Raw genomic sequence first — 16572 nt, forward strand, 5'->3', positions numbered from 1 at the left:
TTGTATTCATGTTTCTTTCAGCCTGATAATATCCTGATGGTGTATCCACCGAGAGATGAAATCAAGATCTGTGACTTTGGGTTTTGCCAAGAAATAGACACCTCCAGACACCAGTACAGCGTGTTCGGTACACCAGAGTTTATTGCACCTGAGATTGTTCACCAGGAACCAGTCACAGTGGCCACTGATATTTGGTGAGTGATCAGATTAAATGAGAGTTGAATCAGTTTCATGTCTAAATGTGTATTTTAGTTGCGTTATTGCTGTCACACTAGTCTTATTTCTAGCTTTAAACAAGAGCTAAAAGTTATTTGAAATACACAGTGAACCATATTATTCAAGAGAGCAAAATTAGACAATACTATATTGTAATATCTCTTGTTTTCTCTGGTAGGGCTGTGGGTGTTATAGCCTATCTATGGTATGTATAACTCCACTTATAATACTCAAATTATTCAAATCTTAAATTAAAAATAAAAATTAAATAAAAGTTAATCAAAAAACTGGTTTAATCCACATATTTTTTTCATCTTTATCTTGACAGCCTGGTGTGTCGATGTCCTTTCTTGGGTGAGACGGACCGTGCAACGCTGCTGACAGTCGGGGAGGGGACCCTGAACTGGGATGCTCCTGATGTCATGAACAGGAGCTTCGAAGCCCAGAACTTTCTCCGCCTGGTCCTTCAGCCAGACCCAGAGTAACGGCCCTCTTTTATAATACTGAAACCTCCATTTACAAATCAGTCCCACTACAAAATTTCACCACAGTCAAAAATACTATTATAGGATAATTTTCTTTAATTTCATTCCTCATTAATCAAAGTATTATCCTGTATGGCTCATCTGAAAACGTAGGTTGCTTGTTCAACCATACAACACTTATTTCCAGTTGCAAACTAACGTGTGCAATTTTCCTTAACATAGGAAGCGACCGACTGCCTTTGAGTGCTTGAGCCATGAATGGTTCCAGGTGAGAGAAAACACATCACAACACAATAGACCTTTAAATGTATTCAAAAATATACTAAACAAATGTAGGAACACAATTAATAGAACAAATATTTCTAACTGTTTTAGGATGAAAATGCAGGAGAGGATACTGACAAAATCAACACAAAGAGTTTGAAAGTATTCATCTCAAAAGTAAAATGGCAGGTAAGTGGCCTCCTTTGTAATATTTACGGAAACCATTCACTGTATTTAAAAATGGATGCAGCACGCTGGTTGGAAAAAAGTAGCAGCAGGAAGTAGCAGTTGGTTGCTGGTTGCAAGAATGGAAGGCTATGGGAAAATGAGCCAACTTCTTACTTGATTTATAATGTAAATAAATATTTTTCCTGAGGGGTTAATTGTCAGTTATTCTTCAATAGAATATGATTTTCTAAATTCTGTTCCCATTTAGAGAAAATAAGTAATAAAAAATAGCACATATGAGTGGTCCGAACAACGGACCAGAGTTTGTTTGCAATCAGAAGACTTCATCCACTTTTTATATACGGTTTATTACTGAAAATAATCATCTTGAATGATTAACATTACATGTACAAAAGTTAAATTCTAAACTTCTTCCCAGCGTTCTTTGACCTGCATTGGGTCAGTTCTCATGTTGAGGCCTATCCCTGAGCTGCTGAACGCTCCCCTCAGAGAGAATGCAGTGACAGTGCCTCGCGAGCTCCAAGAACACAGCAGCTCTTCTCTGAGCAGTGGCTCATCATCAGAGTATGATGAAGCTGACTCCTGGGGCTTTTTCCAGCACTACAGCCCAACTGAGGAGGAGGAAGAGGAGGACACAGATGACGATTATGATCCTTTAATGGAGAGAGCACAGATCCCTGTGCCTTTTGCCAAGCCTCATCTACATGTAGAGGAGGAGGAGGAACTGACATTAGGAAAGGAAGAGGAGAGAAGGAGTTCCCTAGAGCGCAGTGTGAGCAGGCAGTCAGTTGTGTCATCAGAAGCGTCCTTCCAACAGACACCTCTGAGGGAGCGTAAGTTGAGTAAGGACAGCAGTCCATCTCTCAACCTGTCTGACTGGGATGAGGGTTCAGGAAGTGACGGAGGCCGTATCCCTCGGGGCAGCGTCATCCGAAGCACTTTCTACAGCACCTCTCATCAGCTTTCACCTCTGTCTGCCAGACACATGACGCTACGGGACAAATTCAAAGCCAAAAAGCAGGAGAGAGGACGCAAACCACTCAGAAGAAGCTTTTCAGGACGCCTCAATGAGCCACTCATTGAATATGTAGAGGATGAGACTGAAACAAATCGAGGCCAAAGACGGGGATCAATCCAGCCCTCAATACAGAAATCCTGTTCCTTTGACAGTGGAGTTGTTCTTGCCCATGGCAACGTACCTCCTCACAGGAGGAGCAGGTCCCTTGATGAATATTCACGCCGATCTCCCAGCTCGCCCAAGCGCACAAAGCCAGGTGAGGAAGAGGGCTCTCAAAGTCTTAAGGAAGATTTCACAGATGATGAAGTGGCAGGGAGAGACATGCTGGCCATCCCGAGTCCAAGTCCACGGCGACCCACAAGAAGAAAAAGAGTCCCTGCCGCTCCTGTGCATGGGACACACACACTAGGTGGAATATCTGTTCGCTCAAACTTCGTGGCTGGAGACAGAATGAGCAACACACTGGATGAGGAACAGGCAGAAGGGGGAAGTACATTTGCTGGCTCCCAGGGATCTCTGGCCGAATCGTCTATTTTGGAGCATGGTGGCTCAGAGTCTTCAAGTAGACTCGGCTCCTATGAGGAGCTTAGTCATGATCATCTCAGAAGAAATGACAGGTCAGGGGAGAGTGAAGACTATGATCGGCGGGAAACTCTGATTTCATCATCCCCCTGCTCATTCCCAGAAGTCATACCCAGAGGCTTGCCTCCTCAGGCACCACCGCGTAATCGCACCCGTTCCAACTCCAACTTATCTACAACTAGCAGAGGTCAATCGGGCCCCTCACTAACACCGAGCCCAAGTCCCAGCCTCTCTTCACTCCAGGCTCCAGAGACGCCTCCAAGGGCCAGGGGAAAGAAGGAAAGCTACGGCCTGCAGAGGCACGCATCTGCTCCAGCTTTGGAAATTCGGCTCCCCACAGGAAAGTCACCCAAGCTGGGGCTGCTGAAGATGTTACGCAGGCAGTCTTGGACTGGCCATTCATACTCCCAGCTGGAGAACACAGAGTTAGGACCCACACTGGGTGAGATCATGAAGCCAGATTCACCCAGCATGTCTCTGCGGAAGAAAATTAGAGCTTCAGCCTCCAGCCTGACCAAGCTGTTTTCCAGGTCTTCCAGTAAGGAGGATGTGAGTCAAGGTGAGTTACTGAGAATTATAGCTATTTTATGAAATGGTGTGTAGCAGCATCCACAAAGAGAACATTACATTTTGACAATGGAATAAAAAAATTACCTCCAATATTACTCTCGTACCTTTATGTTGTCTAAAAGATTTTAAACAACAAATGGCTTATTCCTCTGGCTGTTGTCCGTCCATTACAACAGGGCCGATAGTTAAAGGATCAGCCCAACTCCCATCTGAAAGGGAGCATCGAACTGGTCTTGAAAGTCCAAAAAAGAGGACCTCCAAAATCCTGCCTTCTCTCAAAATACCTGGATTCAAAAAGACAAAAGGTTGCGAAGAAACTACAACATGGAGAATATGTAGTTCTTGTCCAAAAAATAGCTGTAATTTATCTTTAAGCTTGATTTCATTTGCTTGTTCTACTTCCAGTTCTCCCCGTACGTCCCAACAAAGCGGATGTGCTCCATTTGGATGGGGGCAGAGTCCTGGTGGTCTGGAGACCAGTACAGTCCAGTGAGCCTGTCACCTACTGTGTGCAGTACAGTACAAACGGTGTGTTAGCAGAGATGATAACAGAAATTATTTGGATTTGGTCGTTTGTTTATGTTAAATCACATTATTTTAGTATTTTATTTTAGTATTATAGCTAGTATTTTTTGGACATGTATCTTATCAGGCATGTGCAGTAGATAGTGTTTGAAATGACTCACTTGCCTCTTGTATCATTCTTTTCATGAAGCCCCGTAATCTGTGACTAAATGTGATGTTTTAGTGTTTCAGAAACCTTTAATATTGGAACCTACTTTTTGAAAATAACAAACCATTATGACCTAATTCATATTATACATTCTGTGCACAATATAATATTTCTGACTCTCCATTATTGGCAAGTATGTAACACTTTATTTTATTTTGATTAAACCAGACTATATAAATATCTCCCATGACCCATCTGTGACTGTTCTATAGTATCTCATCACTTCACTGTAAATGTCTGGTGTCTGTGAAGGTGGTGAGTGGACGGTCCTGTCAGAGGAGGTGACCGATAGCTGCTACGTGGTGAAGGATTTACCAAGAGGACTGTCCTATGTGTTCAGAGTTGGCTGCATCACTAAGATAGGAGCAGGACCTTTCAGTGATCCTTCTGCACCTGTTGTACTGGCAACGCACCCTGAAGGTAAGGGAACTTACTCTCTAACACATGGATGCATGAATGGCATTTCAATAATCATGTGTTTTTTAAGTAAATGCAGGACTGATGAGATGCCATGTATTCACCAGCTGCTAGATGGAGGTTTCTAACTTTTATTCATTCTTTTTGTATAGAGACTCATGTCTCTCTCATTCAAACTGAGACCTTGGGGTCAAAGGCCACTGGATCAGAAGGATCACCTCCACATAAGAGCTACAGTTTCCTCTCTGAGATCAACAGGTGGGATTTTAAATAACTGGAAAGCTGCAACATCCCTTTGATGAAATCAAGATTTAACAAAAATGACTAGTAGTATTTGTATTTGTGACAATTTGATAGCAGAGGATAATATTATTCTTTGTTTAGTTTTAGCCGATGTTATTCTTCTGCCTCTGTTAAGTCTTGATGTAACAGTGTTTGTATGCTGTGTCCTTCATCTGCAATCGGGCTCTGTCAAGCAACACTATCAGACCTGACTGAGGAAGAGTTTTTGTATATATACTGTCTAACAGTACAGGGGCGGCTGGGGACAAGAGCATTAACCCAACGTGTCACAACTTTGTGTTTTCAGTCATAGTCCAACCTTTTTGCTTTTTGTTGTCTAAATATCACTATTACGAGTTGTGATAGTATAATTACTAGGCTTAATCATCATTGTGTAAACTCACTTAACAATGGTGTGGAAAAGGCATTTGTTTATGTTAATAAGTAAAACCAGATTTAACTAAATACTGTTATTCAGTATCTCCAATCCAATCCAATCCAAATGTATTTATAAAGCACATTTAAAAACAACAAAGTTGACCAAAGTGCTGTATAGTTAGATGTAAAACAACATAAGAAAACACTAAGACCAACAAGACATTAAAGTAATTAAAGCGATAAGACCAATAGGAAAGGAAAGATCAATTAAAATTTAAAACATTTAAAAATAATAATATACTTTCATGACAAATACTGAAGTTTGATATATGTTCAGGGTCACAGCCAGATCCACCGCACATTAGACCAAGAGCAGTCACCACCACCAGCTGCCTTACCTCCTTTCTCTAACACTCTGTCATCTCTGTTAGGGGTCGGTTCAGTGTAATAAGCCTTTGTAGGAATGTTGAGACCAGCCAAGTGTTTGCTGCTAAGATCACCCCGTACCACGCACAGCAAAGACAGTTGGTGCTGAGTGAGTATCAGCTGCTCAAGAGACTCCATCACTCACACCTGGTGCAGCTGCACACTGCCTTCATCACCCCCTGCTACCTGGTGTTAGTGGAGGAGCTTTGCCCCGGCAAGGAGCTGCTCGACAGTCTCGCTGTGAGGTAAGCGATAGAGCATGTTTATTAAGTATGTTTGTGGGGAGAAATATATATAATGTTGTAAAGATTTATCTGCTGTTTGAAATACATCAGATATAATATCCATAATTTCATCAAGGAAGGTCAATTTTAGATTAGAAGTTATACTTCTCAAACATATTTCATCTGATGGATGGAATGGATGTCATTAAAAACTCTTTTCTTTTTAATTTAGTCAAAATCTGAACAGTGAAGAGGGATTCAGTGGGACATATATGAACCACATTTACATTTAAAGGTCCAGTGCGTAACCTCTAGGATAGTTTATTGGCAGAAATTGAACTACTAAATTATACTACCTATACAAACATAATTAACTATGTTTGCATAGATGTATAATTGCTTTAAAATAAAAATTGTTTGGTTTCCATAGCCTTAGAATCATTATTTTATCTGCACTTTAGGCCTTGCTTTACAGAGGCCAATGTTTTCCACAGCAGCTTGAACAGACAGACCAATGTGCGTTTCGTAATTTGAAGTGGAAGCTTATGAAACAAAGAAGGAGAATAACATTCTTTCCGGGATGTAAAGGCCATCGTAGTTCCCTAACAAGCTTTGGAAAGGGTGGGTGAGCAGAGGAGTCTGCAGTCTAACCATTAGATGTCACTAATTCTTACACACTGGACCAGTAAATCTAATATAAATACAAAACAATACATTTTTTTAGACCAGTATCTAATACGTTGTATTTTATGCAACCTGTAACCAGTTGTGTAAACCCAGTGTGCTGTCCTTTCAGAGATCTGTACGCAGAGGTTCACGTTGCAGAGCTGCTGTTCCAGATTCTGAGCGCCGTCGACTACCTTCACAGCCGTCGAGTCGTCCACCTGGACCTGAAGTCTGACAACATGCTGGTGGACGATTGTAACCACCTGAAGATTGTAGACTTTGGCTCAGCTCAGTCCTTCACACCTGGACAGCCCCTCATTGTCGAACACATCCAAGGCCTGTCAGAGAGCAAAGGTACTGCTGAATTCTTTTCAATTTTTGAAAAAAGAAACCAAACTAAAGTGTGTAAAATATTAAAACTCACATTTTGCTTATTCTTCTAATGTACTAAACTGTGGCTTGTCATGGCTTCCAACAGACTGTCGCAGCAAAGGTACACATTCTTTAAGGAAGGAGCAATTGATGGATGGAAATAACTCCACCTAATCTCAGCTGATCCTAGCTCCCATAACCTAACAAACCCAAGTCCATTTTCCTTTTTTTTGTATCCAATTCTTTCTGATTTATTTTCCTAATGCAGAAAATCAAGCATGTGAGTGAATGGTGGCATTGCCAGTAACAGCGTAACTCTTCATGAACAATTCCCTCCCTGTGTTCTGTCTGTTTTGTCAGTTTATATTGTCCTTCCTAAAGCTCCGGAAATCCTGGAGGGTCATGGTGTCGGGCCAGAAACTGATATTTGGGCTGTTGGAGTTCTGTCCTTCATCATGTAAGTGAAAAAAAATTATGTTTGTGATTAAAAGCTTCCTTTTTAAAGGGTCGCTGCCATTGTTGCAACACAGAGGCCGGTATGAGCACGGCGACATCGATTTGTTATCCAGTGTACGCCAATATGAAAACTTTTATTTTACAGAGCATCATCACATACACAGTCCAGCAGGGCGTGCTCTGACTCCATTTTTTTTATAATACTCTCATTACTGGCTGCCGAATATACGCGTGCATCACAGTTAAGCAGACACAAGTGCTTCTCCTTGAGTGTCATTATTTGGCAAAATGCAAATGGTCATGTTATATACTATTTTATATATCTTCTGCTATATTTGTATTGTGTTGTATTTCATTTTGTTCAACTCACGCGAGTTCCTGAGTGCCTGAATCATGAAATGTTAACTGTGCAGCAGACAGAAACCAATGTTGCCCAACAACATATCACACCCACACCCTGGAGACTTTAAATATATGCACACCATCTGCACAATATGTATTGAATTTAATTATGGATTGTATTTCTTGCTTTTTTTTTTCAATACTGGTGCCTCCTTTTAATTTATGGGATGTGTGTCTACGTATCACGACAATGAAGCTGTTTTTCTGGTTGTATTTTCTGATTGTGATTCACTAGGCTGAGCGCAGACAGCCCGTTCTCTGCCGAGCACAGCTGGGAGGAGGACAGAAACATTAAGAAGGGGAAGATCCAGTTTGGGTGCTGTTACCCTGGACTTTCAGAGGGAGCGTTGAACTTCATGAAGAGCAGCCTGAATAACAAATCCTGGTGAGTGTGCATTGGGTGTCATTTAATTAAACATACAAATCACAAATGAAAGCCATTATAAGTGAAGAAAGCACATAAACACTTACTTTCAAATAAGACTAGATGTAATTTTGCAGGGGGAGACCCACTGCTGCTGAGTGTCTCCAGAACCCATGGCTGCGCACTCATCGTGCTCCTCACAAAGCCCGGCACTCCAAAGTGTGTTTCTCCACAGACAAGCTCAAAGCTTACCTCAAGCAGAAGGAGGAGAAACGAGAGCTGGTCCGTACCAAGCTTCAGGGTCCTTTCTTTCAGTAGTGCAATCATGCAAATGAATCTCTCACCAGCTGGTTTAACATATGCAGCCTCTTACTCGGCACCTTTGATTATAGCTGTGTGGTAAACATTTAAAAAGAATGACATTTTAGTTTCTGATTATGAAAATGTGATGCGTCTTAATGAGTTTGTAGGTACGTTTGTACGTGAGCGTTTTTAAGGTTTTAAGTTTTAAGTTTGCTCTGGCTTAATGTGGAAACCAATCAGGGATAAAAACACAAAGAATCTATGCAGCCGTGTTTGTTTGTGACATGAGAAACATGAGTTGTTTTTCGACGTATTTTTCTCTCACAGGGAAAAAACTCAAACATTTCTGTTGTGCAGCTCTGCTTGATTCAGAAACCCGAGTTTGTTTTATTTAAATCTTTAAATGTTAAGACTGCGATGTATAAATGGTAAATGAATTGATGATTGATTGATGCTTCACTGGAGTTTCATTTTAATGATATATTGGGTTAAATACCCACTGGAGTGAGTCAGTGAACCACAGATTTAAATAAACATGAATAGAGTGGTCAGTCATTCTTTATTCAGTCTCACACACAAACAGACGTACACATATTTTATTTTCACACACAGTGAGTTCATCTCAGACGTAAATAATATGCAGCATTTTATAGAACTATTCTACTAGTCATCGATATAAATTAGGAATAATTTTGTTCCAACATCTATGAGAGGATTTAATTATAATATATTAGAATTCAAGTGTTTACTGAACTATATAGGTGTGTGTGTGTGTGTATAGTAGGTGATACTGATGTTTTACTCCACACTTGGACAGGCCAGCGTCCTTTGACCCTGGCCCTTTAAAGACCAAGTGCACAGCACTGGTTACCACCTATAATGGGAATGTGTATGATTGTCATACCTAGATATTGACCATTAGTTTGCTCTAAATCTAACACAAACCCCCAAATAAGACCTTTTCAATGCAGGGTCCCACTTTTCCATGAAAGCAAATCAGATTTTTTTGTTTTGTTGCAGAAAGTAAAAGAAAACCTCCAGGTTGAAGTGTGTTTGCAGTGAGTGTAGACGCTGTTACTGTTACAGAAGCACTCGTGTTGGTTTATTCTCTCCAACAGCAGAAAGACTCGCTTACTGTTTCCTCGTCATTATTTGGCCTCTTGGACTTTTTGGATTTCCTGTGTAAAGAAAAATGAGGATGAATGTCTTTATTTTTGTCAAAAAGCTAATAATCTTATAATGAGTCTGAGAATGTATTAGGTTATTATGGGATATTTATTTATTTTGGTTCAAAAGGCAAAAAGACCTTACAAAATTAGGAAGATTTATTTGTGTCTATGATCTGTGTTTACTCGCCTCACTGAGGATGTCCTTCAGTTCCTCGTACGCCCGCTCTAAGTCATCATTGACGATAACGACATCAAACACTCCTGGCTCCTTACCTGTAAATAAGAAGTGAATCAGCCTGTGTCGTTTTCTTTCTCTGAGCATTAAGTCTCACAGAAGCTTACTGAGCTCCATGTCGATGCGTGCCGCCTCCAGACGTTTCTGTAAACTCTCCTCGGTCTCTGTCTGCCTGTCCCTCAGACGTTTTTCCTGACAAAAACACCAGAGCAAAGACGTGACGAGAGCTGCGTGGCAACAAGAACAACAGTATACCACAGCACCACGACTACAGCCTTTTAATGTGACAATAAAGAGTATAAAACAAACTTTTTACAGTAGATAAATGACAATATATTTACTAGTATATCCATGGAAGGAGGCTGTATGGAGATATAGATGGGGTTCAGATCAGTCTCTTTAATCCTCTTCACACCCTGGATGTCCACATCAAGGATGCAGATTAAGTTCTTGGCCAGCACGTCCTCTATGGCAGCTTTACTGGAGTGGTACAGAATGAGATGATACAAAAGTGTATTCAAATGAGCAGGGCTACAGTAATGAACAAAGGTCAGTCTGAAGATGTCCACACATGTTCTGAACGTGTGTCCTTCTGTGTCGCTCCCATGCAGTGCCTATGCGACTCATCCACGCTCCTCACACTGCACTCTCTCTCTCTCTCTGTGTTATTGTCAGAGATGGGAGGAAGAGATTAAACGTGACACACAAGGTGGTGAGCTGCAGCGCTGCTCTTTCTGACCTAATGCAAGTTAAAGCTCCATCTGTCACCAGACTGTTATATATCCTGCTGAACACTGTGTCTGAAGCTGTTCTCTTCTAAAAGGCAACAGACTCAATATCTGCTTTGTCAACTGTGACGACATGTGTGACATGTGGTATTAAATGAGTTTATTTTTGCCACTCCTGTAAAAACGTCTGAAACAGCATTTGACCTTAGTTTGTCAAACGGTTATTTAACTAGAATACTTAGACAAACTGATATTGATATATTCTTCAATGAATGAGCAATTTAATGCACATAATATATCAAATATTTACCTTGTTCCATACATGTTGCCGGAAAACTCTGCGTTCTCGATGAAGTCTCCCTTGCTGATGCCTTCCTCCATGGCTTCTCTTGTTGTGAAGTGGTAATCTGTAAGATTCAGTGTTAATGATAAATTTAGCACTGTTGCACGATGGGGGAAAAAAAAGGTAGTTTATTGAAGGATGAGCATGATTTTATCACATCATCTCATTAAACCTCACTGGGACATTTTCATGTCTGATGAAGTGCAAGTGATCTACAAGCTCTACAAAGACAAAAGCTTAAATCATCACATTAAAAAGGATTTGAAAGATTCTGAGGTTTTCTTCCAGAAAGCCAGACAGAATGTATTTTTTTATAATTTTTCATTTCATTTTGGTCCAGTCTGTGATAAAAATCCACTTTCATGTTGCTCAATTGATGTGATGTAAAATATTTGGCATTTCTATGACAATATTCAGCGTTTAAAAGCACTTGAATGGTGTGGTGATGCTAATGGTTGCAAATCATGAGTGCACATTTAGCCACAACAAGAAATAGGACAGTTAAACGTCACTGTACTAGAACTGGGAATCACTACTGAGGCGTTACAGGGGGCTATTTTCAAAAGCTTTTTACTCCCAAAGTGCAGGCTGTCTCATCGTAAATCCATAGATAATTTCATTCTCATTTCCTCTATGAATCCAATGAGAGCATGTCAGGGTTGATGAAAGTAACCCCCTACCCCTTGCCTTTAAAAAATAAAAATAAGAAAAACGTGATCACACTGAGGTCACCTTTCTCTGTGGTTTCTGATTCATTTGGACACGAAACTGAGGTTGACATTTCTAAGTCAGAGGAGAAGACGCCTGCTACGGGCAGTAACGTAGCCCCCAGAAGCATGGGGAGCCTGTTCAGCCCTATGGAGAAAACAAGAAAGGCACAGAAAGAGGTTTATCCCTTGATACCAAATGGAGCTGTACAGGGATGACACAACCATTTGTGCAGTTCACTTGGGAGTAAGAAGTGTTGTGGTCGTTTAGTGCGGACCACGCAGGGAAGGGAGGTTAGAACACGTGGGATACAGTAGGACTGCTGCACACAGCGTGGCACTAAAAATATCAGCCACCTACCTACAGTACGAGGAAACTAAAGTGTCACTGAATATACTGTACCTTTGCCATTTTCTTCCCCTGGTCTGGGGTTTCTTGTTGTGTCTGTGAGGAGACGATTTCAACATTAAAGCCCATTCAGACACAACTCTGGATTTGCTTTTGATAAAGATGCTGCACAATAACCTCAGTCATGATTAGATAACGCACAAATCTACATGCCAGACGACATGCTGTAACTCCTGTCCCTACTTCCCTCTCAGTATAGCTGGAAGCCAATCACTGTTTGGCACAAAAACGTACGTGACACGCTGAATCCAAAGACGCCTTCATGTTCCTTCATCAGCCTCTTCATCAGCGTGCTCTTCCCTGCTCCTGAGGGGCCGCTCAGCACCAAGGGCCTTGGTCCTGACATTGTTCTGTGACAGAGAGACAGACGGATGGACAGACTCTTGACTCTCACCTTTCATCGTGGAAAGTATCCTTGCACTCACTCTCTTCATTAATGCAATGACGGTAAAGCTCATGTTTACTGGTTTGAGTGTATTGCCATGAGGAAACATCCCAACAATACAGTGTTCAGCGTTGTGGCTCTAATCTCCACTGATAACCAATCGACAATTAGAAATATCCTACTTTATTCAAATATGAAAACATGTCCCCGTCCTAATTGCTGACTTGTCAGACAGCCCGAGGCTCCGGGGTTAATGTTGAGAACCCTCGCTAATGAAGTCATTGCAGGTCAGTCAGTGGGAATAATTGGATGTGGGCCAGGCTGTACAAAGAGTCCTGGACAGGTGGACGACTAACACTGTGCTGAGAGAGGTGCATAATTGAAGAATGTTGTTCAATCAGTTCATTTAGAAATGTATGACGTTTACTTTGTACCTGTCAAAAAACACCCCACTGCTTTTCATGTCTGCGCTGTTTTAAGAATGTAAGGCCGAGAAAAATAATTACCTACAGTTTATCTCTAAAATCAACTTCAACATTTACATTAATATTAACTGTAATATAGATAATGAATGTGTAAAAAAGGGGAAAATGTAGCATTATTAATCATTTTACTTGATACTATAAGTTAATTCTTCCTGCAGCTTTTGAACATATATCTTTGTTACTAATAGGATGAAATCTCTCATTCGCTCACCTCCCACCATGTTTAATAAACAATAAACTTAAATACCAATAATAAAAATGTATTTATTGTAAGATGATTGTTTCATGAAATATTTGTCCTCTTACCAATGATAATTAATCTTAACTGCAGTGTGCAGTGTGTCATAAGTCAGTGTGAGCTGATCTTTGTCACCTGCAGTAGTAAATAATCGATGGCAAAGCTTTATTATGTCTTTACGATGTACAAGAAAATGAAGAAAACTTCTGTGTTTTAAACTAGTTCAAAAAAAAAAAAAGATACCTTACCTTTAGTCACAGAGCCTCTATCGACCGTGTCAGTTCCGGTGATTCTTCAGTGAAGATTCTAATCGACTGTGTTTGTGTGTGTGTATGTGTGTGTTTCACACTGAAGCAGCTCACTGTCAGTCTGAATTACCTCCACCTCCCATCAGGGACCAATCACATGTGTGCATGCTGACTTTGTTTAATCCACACAGTCCACACCTTCAGCAGATCACATTTTAATACATAAGAGTAATAATAATGTCACTTTTAATTTGAAGAGTACCTGAAAAAACTGTGTCTAATGTCAAAGAGCTGACTTTTGAATTTTGGCTTTAGAATAAAAAAAAAAAACAGGTCAAGGTTTAGGAGTACTTTATGTATATATATATATGTATATATGAAAGTTTGTATGTCTTTAAGTGTGTTTTCCATCCTTTATTAATGCAATTTACACATTTCACTTTCAGAAGCTGTGCGGCAGTTCGATAAAACTTGCTCATGGGCACTTAAAGTGGTGGAAATGAGGTTACATAAAAGAAATGAATTAAACAACCTTAAACAGTGTCATAAAGGGACTAAGACGAGGTTGTGGTGTAGCGTGATGGCCCGTCGTGTCTGGTCGAGTTCATGCTCAGAATAGCAGGGTTTAGTGTCGCTCGAGTCCAAACGAGATGCAACTGGCTGTCGGGGCTAATCCTGCTCTGACCCATTTTTTTTAAAGGGCAAACACACCACATACGGTCACCAGAGGTGAGGTAAGTGAACGTCTCAGTTTGACCCACAGCTGAAAGACTTTGCCAAACGGTGACTTTTAAGACGCACGTTTTATTGAACATTGATAAAATTAGATTTTATGATCCTGTACAAAGAAACACATCAGTGACAAAGACGAAGTGAGCATGAATGAGATTACTGTTAATGGACCTACGGGAGCTAAACAAACAATAAGTGATAGAATCAAAAACTATGTACAGTAAATACAGTCAACATTGTTTACACACACCAATTCAAACATACACAAAACTATGTACATGTGCTTTGCATGTTATTGTTTAGTTTTTTTTCTCATAAAACAGACAAAAGGTTTAGAAAAAGATAAATATTGTCCAAAAACATTTCTCTCTGTATTTTCTTTCTTTTGTTTTGTTCAGTGCCTGAGATCTCAGTGGGTTCTAGATGTTTCTTCTGGATCTGGTCGATGTTGCAGCAACATTGCTATTATACAGGGCTGTCACGGATGATCGTTTGCGACTCTTCATTCAGAATTCAGGAGCACACTGAACCAAGGAGGAAGAGGATGGCAGTCCACGGCAGGCCAGCTGCCCACAAGTCCACCCCCGACTGGCTACAACAGAAGAAGCTCCTCCCCGTCACAGGTAAACCCGCCTCAGGTCTCCAGGTGAAGTGATGGTGTTGCACTGAGGACACAACTTCTTTGCTCCCTGGAAAAAAGTGAACACACACACACATTTACCTGACATCATAATGAACATTGAACTCTTTGTGAATGTGGAAAAAGTTCAAAGTTTTACCAGTGTACGAAGCCAACACTCCTCACAGTGAACGTGCCAGCACTGGATGGAGGTGAGCGGAGTTGTGTACGTGTCCTGCGGAAAGACGGATTTGACAAAGGTGAGGATTTATTTTTCCTGTAATACAAAAAATGTCCACTAGATGTCCACATGGAATTACAATAACAGCATCACAGAAGGAGACGCTCCTAATAATCTTATACTTGTATTAATGTGAAAGGTCTGACTGAGACCAGATGCACTAATTCATTTGGTGTTTCTTGACAGAACTTAAAACCAGAAAAAAGCAAAGGAAGACATAAAAACCTCTTTGGCTTTGTTGAGTTAGAGTTCAAGGAAACCTCATGTTCTTTCAGCTGCTCTTTACTCACATACTAACATAGATTGCATGATGATTATGTAAGGCTGATTACTTTCATTAAAGATGACATGTTATATGATGAATTCATCAAAGAAATATCTACAATATTCTTCGTACATAACAATTAGGGGACGTCGTCTAACAGAGGCCTTTTAAAAAAAACAAAAAATGATGTAAAACGAAATGAGAAATTCCAAAATGTTTACTTAAATGTATTTGCTCAATCGTTTTAAATCATTTTCTTGAGGTCAACCATTATATCTGTAATAATTACAGACTCAGTTTATCTTTCCAATGCATATTAACACAATACGGATTACAGAATGATTCCATGTCAACTAATCATAATGAGAGTCTGCGTCACACTGTCATGTAAGCATTATGACAAACAAATCAATCCTGTAATTTAAAGTCTTATTTTAGTATAATCACCATGATGGATCATAAAGACTTATTGCCTAGAACACGGGTCCCTACAGGAATGATCAGTTTCTGCGTCACCGCGCGTCTGCCGCTCACCATGCAGATGAGGCATTTAAATCTGTCTCCTTTGGACAACTGTTTCTCCAAATCCCGTATCCGAGCTTTAAGTGCATCCAGAGTTGTCAGCGTGGAGTTGTCGGAGAGCCTACACACACACACACACACACACACACAGGGAGGGCACGTGCGTTAGTCAGACACAGGAGAGTCATTTATAAATCGAAGACAGATTAATTGGCACGATGTGTCTGGAAAATAAAAAAAAAAAAAACTGTCCTGGTTTTTCATTAGCGTCACTCACTAGGAGGAGCTGGCATTAGGATCTTACTCAAGACATTTTTTGCCCCGCCTTGTCAGAGTGACTGACAGGTCTGAGACGTGCTGATGCACCGGTCAGTCACTCATGTGGGCAGAGAGGTGGCAGGAGGGTATATAACAGTATAACACTTGTTTATACCGTTCTGTGTTTATCTAAATGGTTATGTGCTCATGGCCCCGGGAGACAAACAGACACACCGTGCATAGTATGATAATCCTGTCGGTGTCTTGTTTACCCTGACGTATTTTAGATAAGGCTACAAATCAGATGTGAGGAGTAACTCTCAATTTATTAGCACTAGTCTGGACATAAATATAATGGAATATGTCTTGCAATCTAAGGAGCAGTAAAGTCGCGAAAAATCCACTGAAATGTTTCTCCAAAAATCGCCGCGATCAAGACTTAATAAATCCACACGATGCAGGGACAAAAAAAAACCTGTGTCAAGTAAATGAACGAGACAGATTCCATGAAGTACTTTTACACTACGCTGTGATATTGCTCAGTGATCTGAATAAAGATTTCAAATGAGCCAGAGATAAAGTACGAGAGTCTGGAAAAAGCTGGATTGATATTTTTCGCTCTTCTGCTGCAGCTCTGTGCT

The 16572-nt window shown here is 40.5% G+C and overlaps 2 protein-coding genes and 1 long non-coding RNA gene across 4 annotated transcripts in view; 1 reads left to right on the forward strand and 2 right to left on the reverse strand.

Moving 5' to 3' along the window:
• The window catches only part of obscna (obscurin, cytoskeletal calmodulin and titin-interacting RhoGEF a), a 42010-nt gene extending 33112 nt beyond the window's left edge, over nucleotides 1–8898 (forward strand). Inside the window, 16 exon segments of the mRNA XM_044047168.1 lie at nucleotides 22–194; nucleotides 395–421; nucleotides 545–697; nucleotides 924–969; nucleotides 1077–1154; nucleotides 1573–3313; nucleotides 3501–3629; nucleotides 3730–3852; nucleotides 4310–4477; nucleotides 4627–4732; nucleotides 5566–5805; nucleotides 6581–6804; nucleotides 6929–6943; nucleotides 7183–7279; nucleotides 7916–8065; nucleotides 8182–8898. Coding sequence (XP_043903103.1) covers nucleotides 22–194; nucleotides 395–421; nucleotides 545–697; nucleotides 924–969; nucleotides 1077–1154; nucleotides 1573–3313; nucleotides 3501–3629; nucleotides 3730–3852; nucleotides 4310–4477; nucleotides 4627–4732; nucleotides 5566–5805; nucleotides 6581–6804; nucleotides 6929–6943; nucleotides 7183–7279; nucleotides 7916–8065; nucleotides 8182–8362 — 3651 coding nt within the window. The 3' untranslated portion in view covers nucleotides 8363–8898.
• guk1b (guanylate kinase 1b) lies at nucleotides 8888–13395 on the reverse strand. Of its 2 annotated transcripts, XM_044047166.1 has the most exons (9): nucleotides 13295–13395; nucleotides 12173–12288; nucleotides 11933–11974; nucleotides 11555–11677; nucleotides 10790–10886; nucleotides 10093–10231; nucleotides 9859–9943; nucleotides 9704–9789; nucleotides 8888–9525 (listed from the first exon to the last, which is right to left on the reverse strand). In XM_044047166.1, exons 2-9 carry the CDS (start codon nucleotides 12282–12284, stop codon nucleotides 9496–9498), a joined length of 714 nt encoding a protein of 237 aa, XP_043903101.1. In that variant the 5' UTR covers nucleotides 12285–12288; nucleotides 13295–13395; the 3' UTR covers nucleotides 8888–9495. The 2 variants fall into 2 exon arrangements, with proteins under 2 accessions (XP_043903101.1, XP_043903102.1); XM_044047167.1 differs by lacking the exon at nucleotides 11555–11677 and having other exon boundaries at nucleotides 13295–13393.
• Nucleotides 13396–14377: 982 nt separating this feature from the next.
• Nucleotides 14378–15873, reverse strand: LOC122782703. The gene is made up of 3 exons (XR_006361951.1): nucleotides 15686–15873; nucleotides 14806–14880; nucleotides 14378–14715 (listed from the first exon to the last, which is right to left on the reverse strand). It is a non-coding gene; the product is annotated as an uncharacterized LOC122782703 (long non-coding RNA).
• Between the last annotated feature and the right edge of the window lie 699 nt (nucleotides 15874–16572).

The sequence above is a fragment of the Solea senegalensis genome, linkage group LG16 (genome assembly GCF_019176455.1).
Source record: "Solea senegalensis isolate Sse05_10M linkage group LG16, IFAPA_SoseM_1, whole genome shotgun sequence".
Lineage (NCBI taxonomy): Eukaryota > Metazoa > Chordata > Actinopteri > Pleuronectiformes > Soleidae > Solea > Solea senegalensis.

What these genes read in the sequence shown, in the direction of transcription:
- guk1b (XM_044047166.1), bottom strand. Translation starts at nt 12,284, where the DNA reads ATGTCAGGACCAAGGCCCTTGGTGCTGAGCGGCCCCTCAGGAGCAGGG. An exon ending in CTCCTTCCATGGATATACTA is followed by an intron (nt 9,944 to 10,092) that starts GTAAATATATTG and finishes TGTTTTTGTCAG; the next exon opens with GAAAAACGTCTGAGGGACAG. An exon ending in TGAAGGACATCCTCAGTGAG is followed by an intron (nt 9,526 to 9,703) that starts GCGAGTAAACAC and finishes TTCTTTACACAG; the next exon opens with GAAATCCAAAAAGTCCAAGA.